Source organism: Talpa europaea, assembly GCF_964194135.1.
Source record: "Talpa europaea genome assembly, chromosome: 12".
Lineage (NCBI taxonomy): Eukaryota > Metazoa > Chordata > Mammalia > Eulipotyphla > Talpidae > Talpa > Talpa europaea.
The window spans coordinates 72,950,847-72,959,875 of NC_140079.1; the positions used below are offsets into that span (position 1 = coordinate 72,950,847).

A 9,029-nucleotide genomic window follows, 5' to 3' on the forward strand; every position below is an offset into this window, starting at 1 on the left:
TAACAGGTGAGAGTGTGGCTCCCCACCAGGGTGGCTAGGGTGGTTTCCCTCCACTCTAAGTCCCCAGGGCTGAGAGTAGAATCTCTTCATAAGGATCTGAAGAGGAGAGAGCTGCTCCCCAAAAATGAGCTGCCCACCATGCTTCTTGTTATGGCGAGTACTGAGTACTGTTACTTCATGCTCACCTGTCCCCTCTGTGTGAACGCCGAGTGAGCAGCTGACTGTGTCCTGGACATACGGGTGAGAGGTTAAGATTGGTCACGCTCCAGCTAGGCCACTGTCACAGTAGAGACTGTCCAGCCCGGGAGCCCCTCAGTCAGGGTTCTGGTTCCTACCAGCTGATGCTCCCTCATCCTCCATACACAGCTCATGTCTGAAGGCCGTGCCCCTGCAGGCAGACAGTCTGCCCCAGCACGCAGTGAATGCTTCTGGAATAGTCACTGCACTCACAAGTCAGAACTTCAAAGTCAAGGATTGTAAAGCACTGCTCATTCCATTCAGTTGCAGGTGTGGGGACAGGCCTGAGGTGGCTGCGACCCAGGACAGGTGTGCAGAGGTGAGGTGTCCTCCCAGCACATGACTCTGAGCCCTTTGCTCTGTCTGCTGCCTCAGGCTACAGAGGGTTCCCCCAGAGCCTGCACCCTCCCCCACCTGCCTACCTAGAAGAAATCACCCAGGCCAGTCAGTACAGATAGACCTGCTGCACCTGGGCTGCCTCTGATGAATGTCATGTCCTTGCTTCCCAGCTGGGCCCAAAAGTGTAAGAACTGGAAATTTCAGAAGACGAGGCAGACCTGGCTCCTACTGAACATGTACGACAGTGACAAGGTCTGTGGGGAGGGGAGAGAATGTCTGTGCACACCAGGTGTGGGGGGAACTGTGCATGCTGTGGGGGAGGATGGGAAGGTCTCTGCACACTAGAGGGCTAGGGAAGGGTCAGGTCCCAGCTCCTCGCCCCCAGCAGCCTGGCCTGGTCAAGCTTATGAAAGAGGCCACAGTATGTGTGGTAGAGATCCAGCACAGGCCTTAATTTTACAGAAATGAAATCTAGACTCAGATATCAGCTAGTACTGAAATCCAGATCTAGCTTGGGGCTGGGGGAGCAAAAGCCCCTGCCAACCTGCCCCAGAGGGTCCTCCACAACCTCCCTGCTTGGTCCAATAGCCAGGCTCAGGCCTGTGGCTTCTGGGCTCCACAGACTGGGCTGTAAGCCTGCCCACCCTGAGCACACCCTCCCGAGTAAGTGCCAGGAGTGTCTCAGTGCTTGTCCATCTTGACCCCTTCCCACCTGGGGGCACTGAACTGGTTCTAAGGGTGTGGGACTCCCCCATACCTAGAAGACTCCACATCACCCCCCAAATACCCCAGAGCACAATCCCTATAAACAGTAACCTCAGCAGCCTCAGAACCAACCAGAATCACACTCACTTGTGTGTCCCCTCTCACCTGACCTGTGTGGCCCTGACATGGAGAGGCAGTGGGGTCACGTATCAGGTGCATGTGCTCCCAGCACAGCGTCCCGTAGCAGGACACGATGAAGGTTTGGTGTGGTGTAGATCTGTGATTCAGGTGTGTCACCGGAATTTCTGTCAAGTCACCTTTTAGTAACTAGCGTGTGACCGTAGAGCCGCTTTGAGATTATGGAAACACCAATTCTTGTCAGTCTTTTACCCTTTAATCTCAGCATCCCTGGTGTGTCTTGTCTGTCAGTTATTACCAAACAGGTTTAATTTTCATGCAGTCTGATCATTCTATGTTTTCCTTTGGTTGCGTGTGATCTTTGGTTTTATAGCTAAGAAATCATTGCCTAACCCAAGGTCATGAGTTACTCCTGGGTTTTCTTTGAAGACGTTTGTAGTTTTCAGTTCTATGTGTAGGCCTTTGGTCCATTCCAAGTTCATTTTGTGTGTGGTGTGAGTAGGTTTCTTCTGCATGTGGACATCCAGGGGGGCCCCAGCACCATCTACCAGAAAGACCCACTGTTCCCCCCAGGGGGGTCTGGGTACTCTTGTTGCAGCCTAACACCCTACAGTTTATTATTCAGTCTGCCCCTGCCAGAATGTGAGCCCCATGAGAAGGGGGCTTGTCTGCTTCACTCACCCCTGGATCCTGGGCCTGACACATTGAGAAGGTGCTTCGGAGATCCCTCTGGGGGCCTCCTGTGCCTTCAGAGCCACCCTGCAAAACGGAGCATGTCTCTCTGAATGCCGGGGACAGGGGGCTGATGGAATCCAGCGGCTTTCCAGAGAGGGCACAGTTGCTGTTTTGGAAATGGATAAATGAGGGAATGGAGGAGAGGGCGCATGAAGGAATGGAGGAGGAATGGAGGAGGCAGTGGATGAATGAGGGAGTGGACAAGGGAATGTGTAGGTGTGAGCCTGTGAGCCAGGAATAGTGTCTCATTGAGGGCCTAGCAGGCAGCGGCAGTTAGCTCTGGAACACAGACTACTCTGGGTCAGAGGGAATGCCTGTGTGAGGGGCCCAGGGGAAGCCAGTGGGGGAGGGTGCTAGAAAGGAAGGGAAAGGCTATGCTGGCTGTTTTGGGTCTAAAGTCCTGGGACCTCTGTGTCCTGATAGCAAGAAGTCCCTCCTCCATTCAGCAAATATTTTCTGGCCCATGTGGTTCAGTGAGGTGGGGGGGGAGGCAGGACTGGAGTCTTAGTCAGGGGCTGGGAGGGCTTTAGCTGCTTTGCCCCTGGTCTTCAGGGAGGTGTTCCATGGTTTATACTTAGGGAGCCGTTAAAATAGAACTGGATGTGAGTGTGTGCTCCAAAGACTCTTCTGATCATCAAAACCTCTAGTGGTCTGACTGCCCTTGCATGTCTGCCCCTAATGTCTCCACGACCCACCCACTGGACGGAGGTACTTGGAGCTACTTCCTGGCCCCTTGAGTCTTTGTGGGAGGCCACAGCTCTCCTTTCTTGCCACTCTTGCCTCCCTTTGCACCACACCCACCCCAGATTCACAGCAACCTGCGCAGAGTAAATGTGGAGCTCTGACTGGAGATGGGAGAGCTTGGACTTGCCCCCTCCCCACCCACCTCTCAGGAGCCTGGCTCTCTGGATGGCAAATTATAGGTCAGAGATTTTCAGGACCTTCTCCATACAACTCAGACTCTGACTAACAACCTTTGCCTAAGACAGCCCAAACCTGTGGTCCCTTTCCAGCTCATCTGGGGAGACTGTACATCTGCAGCAGTAATTGGGAACACATGGCCTCTCTCTACCAGCTCCCTTCTGTTTCAGAGCAGTGATGGGGCTGGCCGCTGGGGCCAGGCAGCAGATCTGTCCTGGACATCCCCCTTCCTGCCATAGGGTCCTATCTTTGGCCTGTGTCCTCTGCCTCCTGGCCCTCTCCTGTGGCCCTGGACCTGCTCCCTTTAAGCATCTGGCCACCATGGAGAGGTGGTTAACCCGGTCTCTTCAGCTATGTATGCCTCACACCTTGGCCTCTGTGAGTCTCTCCAGGATGCCCATCTGGATCCTATAATGCAGCTGCCTATGACAGCAGAGGCCATGGCCTGAAGCAGGACTACTCCGGTGGTCTGATGCATGCAGTGCCCAGTCTTCCTATGCAGTTGTTTGAGGAAACTGAGCTGGCATCTGCAGGAGCCTTGCTTCCATATTCTCAGGCAAAGGCAAACATCGGCGTGACCTCATGGCGGCCGTCTGCCTGTGCAGTGTGCACAAGCATGTGCATGTGTGCTTCTGTGTACCCGAGTGTTCAGAGCATTTCCTTTCAGGGGCAGAACATAAGATTGGGTTTCACAGTGTGAAGAAGGTCTGGAAGCAAAGCCCACAGCTGTGATGTCCTTGCCCAGGTTGCATTGGCCCTGTCCAGCTGAGTCTGCACATTTCTGCCAGGCCAGGTGGCCGTTCTGCTTCTCGCCTCACTGTCCCTTTTATGTCAACATTGGAAGATCCAGACTTATTGGTTGCTCTGTGGGTGTGCTGCTGGGGTGCAGGGGATGAACAGGACAAAGTTGCCTCCCATTTGCCCGTTCCTGCAGCCACAGCAGGTGGGAGGGCATGCCTATTGGTGCTCCCTTGGCCCTAACTCACTGAACCAAGGTGATCCAGGCACAGACCATGACCGCTCTTCTGGATTACGCTTCCTGCACTGGGGCCAAGTGCCAGCACCCAGAATAGCCACAGTCTTAAAATAGGAGAACAGAGTCAGAGGTCTCACACTTCCCAGGTTCAAAAGCCACCATAAAGCTGTAGTAGTCAAGACAGTGGGTACTGACGTAAAGACAGACACACAGACCAACAGAGCAGAGTAGAGAGCCCAGAAGTAAAACTTCACATTCACATGAATTGGTCTTCAAGGTGAAAACCAAGACTGTCCAGTGGTAAGAAGTGTCCTCAATGAGTAGTGCTGGGGCAGCTGGTCATCCACACACAAAAGAATGAAAGTAGACCTCAGCCTCACACCTTAAGTGAAAGGGGTGAATCGTGAGTCACAGACCTAGATAGAAAAACTAAAACTAAATCTCTGAGAAGAGGATACAGGCGTGCATTTCATGACCTCAAGTCAGGCAGTGGTATCTCAAATACAACTCTAAAAGTACAAGTGACAAAAGAAAATGAATAGGATTCCTTCAAAATTAAAAACTGTACTACAAGCAATACCATCAAGAAAGTGAGATGACAAACCCCTGCAACGGGGAAGATATTTATAAATCATGTGTCTAATAAGGGACTAATGTCTTGAATATACAAAGAACTTTGCTAACTAATAAAAGGATATTTAGTCCAATTTTAAAAGGCAAAGGAGCTAAATAGACATTTTTCCAAAGAAGAGATAAAAATGCCTAGTAAGCTCATGAAAAGATGCTCAAACCACAGCAAGAGATTCTCACATCTACCAAGGTGACCAAACTGGAAAGACAGATAATAAGTGTTGTTGCAGACAGGAAGCTTTTTATTCTCTGACTATACTTCTACTTTTTATTCTCTGAATATGCTTCTCTGAATATACCTCTTATTTTATAAATGCAATATATACCTTCCTATTTGAGGATATTAATAACACATTTTGGTGATTTACTTCTCCCCTATGACCTAAGTTTTATCCAGTTTGCTTTTGGTTTGTTGTTTGGCCTCTGGCTTCAAATATAGAAGCTTTCTTCAGATAGCTTAGTGCCCTATGGTGGCAGAACTTTGTGCTCTTAAGAATTAGAACGAAGGGGCCGTACTCCTCTGGCATCAGCTCAGTGTTGCACCTATGTTAGAAGTGTACAGATGGGAACTCCTGGATTCCTCCTGTAAGATCAGTCACCTAAGGCCACAAAGTAATACCTGTGCTGAGCTGCTCTGTCCTAGGCAGTCAACAGAGTAGGTTCCTTTTTGTATATGTGGAAAGCCTTTAAATCTTGGATCCTTGGCGACCCTTAGAGCCACTAGATGCTTCCATCCCAATTTCTCAGCTTCAGCCATTAAACAGTACAAGGCACACACATGGCAGGCAGTTCATCACTGACTGCACTTTGGCAGAGAGTGGTGAGGGGTGCCCTGTTTTGTGTTTTTTGGAAGCATGAGCAGAAAGGGTATTAGGTGAGCTCTCTTTACTTAGGTGCATGGGCTCTTTATTTTCTTCCTTTCCTACATGCTTTTTTTTTATATATATATATATAGAGGCATGTTTTATTTATTTGTTTGTTTGTTTGTTTTGTTTATATATGCACTGGGTACAGTCAGAAGTGCGGGAGGGTGAGAGAATTCACCAGAGTCAGAGCGGGGAGCAGAACAGGCAGAAGGACCGAAGTACACTGCTGAGGGGAGCAGCGGGCGGCAGGAGAGGTCTGCGCGCCATGTGGGACCCTCCTCCGGTGGCCGGGGAGCAGCCGGGAATCGAACCGGCGCCGCAGACGCCGCGGGCAGCTTCGCAACCCAACGCTCAACCGCTGCACCACTGGGGAGGCCCTCCTACATGCTTTTTTTTTTTTTTTTTTTTTTTTTTTATAGAGGCATGCTTTATTTATTTGTTTGCTGGTTTGTTTGTTTGTTTTGTTTATACATGCACTGGGTACAGTCAGAAGCACGGGAGGGTGAGAGAATTCACCAGAGCCAGAGCGGGGAGCAGAACAGGCAGAAGGACCGAAGTACACTGCTGAGGGGAGCAGCGGGCGGCAGGAGAGGTCTGCGCGCCATGTGGGACCCTCCTCTGGTGGCCTGAGAGCAGCCGGGGATCGAACTGGCGCCGCAGAGGCCGCGGGCAGCTTCGCAACCCAGCGCTCAACCGCTGCGCCACCGGGGAGGCCCTCCTACATGCTTTTTAATGGGCTTCTGACATTTTCACTGTCCTCACTCTTACTAGAAGTGGTTGGCACAGCCAGTACTGGAATTTTGGCGTGGGTAGGGGGATGATCTGCAGCATCATTTGGTTTCGCAGCTTAGGCCTCACCTTCCTCACTGGACTCCAGCAGGCTGGCTCCTCCCTTGTCTCCCTGTCCCTGTCCTGTCATCCAGTAGGACAGAGTGGGAGCAGATGCTTGCCCAGAGACTGGTGTGGTGCCCTCTGCTGCCTGGTTGCCTGAGCTCCTCCGGCCCTGGCAGCAGGATCCTGTGGGATGGACAAGTCTCCTTTCAGGCACAAGAGCAAAACCCGTAGCACTGGCTGCTGGGCCAGGAGCCCTGGGCCTCACACCACAGACATCTTGCTTTCCCACTGTGTCCATGTTTCCCCTGCCACCCCTGCCTGGCCCCAACCCACCCGCTTCTTCTCGTCCTTCCTGGGCAGGTTCCCAGTGAGCACTTTTCCACCCTGCTGGCCTACCTTGAGGGGCTGAAGGGCCAGGCCCGAGAGCTGACTGTGCAGAAGGCTGAAGCCATGATGCAGGAGCTGGACAAGGAGGGCGCCGGCGACCCAGAACCCCTGCTGCTGGAGAAGATGCAGCGCATCCGGCAGGTGCTGCAGCTGCTCTCCTAGGGGTGGCCAGCGGGCAAGGCCACTGCCTGCAGCAGAACCGGGTGGCCCTGGGCCTCTCAGGATTCAGCCCGAATGCCTTCTTCCAGCAGTGGCTAGTGGCCTGGGGGCCTCCAGGTTCAAAGTCATGTACCTCCTGGTCACCAGACACAGGAAGAACTGCCTTTCTCTCCCCTGACCTTCCTTAGCTGGAAACTGTGTATAGATCATGTTGGTTTTCGATGCCTCACTGAAGAACATGGTGACGTAACCTTGAGACACTAGTCCTGCCTCAGTGGCCTTCCATCGCCTGAGGAAACTGCTTTCTGACGGAAATGTTTCTTTCCACCAGGGACGCCTTATTGATTGATCAGAGGTGGCCTTTCCCACCAACTGCAGTTCATCAGTGTTGAGGTGTGAGGGGTCCCCAGAATTTGGGCCTTGCATTTGCCAAAGTGTCCTGACTGTGGCTTGTCCTTTCCCCGGCAACCTCCCCGGGCCATTCCACAGCCTCACTTGACAGGGAAAATCCGGCTGTATTTTCAATAAATCAAGCCTGAGTTGGCTGAGGCGCTTGTTCTATGCAATTCGTTCTCATATGCCTGCAGACTATGTAGCGCTTTTCCTGAGGGTGAGCATGTGTCGGGCCAGGAGGCCACCCACAGCTGTGGCCTCCCTGGGATGGCCCCCAGGCCAGCACCTCCCACACACTTTGGCTGTGGACTGACTGACCACTAACTCGGCAGGCCTGCCACTTCCAAGTATTGGCAGGGAGCATGTTCCAGCCCGGAAATGCCTGCTCTCTGCACAAAAATAGAAGAACACGTGGGCCCAGAACCCCACAAGCCCAGGGCTCTGAGTTTCCCAGGCTGCACCAGGGAACAGTGGTCCTTGCTTGTCAGCCAGCAGCTAGGGCCTGAGACACCTTCAGGAAGGCGACCTGCATCATAAAATGGTGGATTTAAAACTGGGCCTTAGGGCCTTTGACACCTCCCCCCTGAGCTCAGGCCCCTCCCAGTGTGGCATAAGGCACAAGTGCCACTCGACTCTCATCACACTCATCCTGGGGATTCAGCCTCTCAACACCCCAGTTGGCACTCAGGCCATGGTAGGTCCTCTGATGGCTGCACTGTGTGCCCCTGCTGCCCCCTAGCAGAGTCAGTGTTATTGGGGTGCAGTAGGCGATCAGAACACTGTGCATCTTGGTTGGTTGGAACACATAGCATAATGTTGTTCACTGCAATGCTAACCATGTGGTACAGGCACAGGCTAGGGTCTCAGGCTTCCCTAGCCTGGCTGGGCCTCCCTGGCTGTGGTCCCCGGGGATACCACCCCAGCACAGTATCCCCAGCCTTGGTTTGGAACCATCGGTACCTGCCGTGACTTTAGCTCCAGTTACGATGAAAAACTTTGTGGACAGATGCTTCTGGTGAGGGTAGGTCCCTGTGGTGGGGTGATCTGAGCTCGAGAGCTGGACCCACATGTCCAAAGGGGCTGGGCAGGTCCCACCTGCTTCTCGCCTGTAAGAACAGACTCCAAAGATCACACACACACACACACACAAACATGCTGCCTGTGAACAGGCGTACTGCTGTGTGGTTGTGCTGCTGTGTGGTTGTTTGCCGACCCCATCTCGCACTGCAGGTGCATCTGAAAGCCTCTTCTGTGTGGGAGTGCCTGGACCAGCTTCTTCTTTGGCCCAAGGATGGCCATTAGAGACAGAGCGAGGAGGGCAGCTGAGGGCAGAGGAGCCTCTGGAGACCCCTGCCCCTGCCATGCTCTCCAGCCCTGTGTGTGTGCATGTGCCTGCACCCTATGGGTAGCAGCGACAGCGGGTGGCTCTGCTGACTTCCCAGTCCCCAGAAGAATGTCTCCTCTCGGGATGGAACCTGGTGTTCCATCAGGTGACATCATAAATGGGAAAGCACTTGTGAAGCACAAGTCAGTGCAAGTCTGTGAAGTGGGTCAGCAGCCCAGCAGGGCATCCTGGCTCCACGGGTAGTCCATGGACACTGGAGCAGTTGGGGTGCCACCTCACTGTTCTTCAGCTGTGAAACATCTTAAAAATACACTGAGAATTAGGCATACAGAAGTCCCCCAAGATACAAAGAACATGCCTTTGC

At 52.9% G+C, this 9,029-nt stretch overlaps 1 protein-coding gene across 1 annotated transcript; it reads left to right on the forward strand.

Moving 5' to 3' along the window:
* Positions 1 to 810: 810 nt before the first annotated feature.
* Positions 811 to 6,930, forward strand: CHLSN (cholesin; the record flags this gene model as incomplete). Its single annotated transcript, XM_084249178.1, has 2 exons — positions 811 to 828; positions 6,742 to 6,930. The coding sequence occupies 2 exons, from the start codon at positions 811 to 813 to the stop codon at positions 6,928 to 6,930; spliced, it is 207 nt and encodes a 68-aa protein (XP_084105304.1).
* Between the last annotated feature and the right edge of the window lie 2,099 nt (positions 6,931 to 9,029).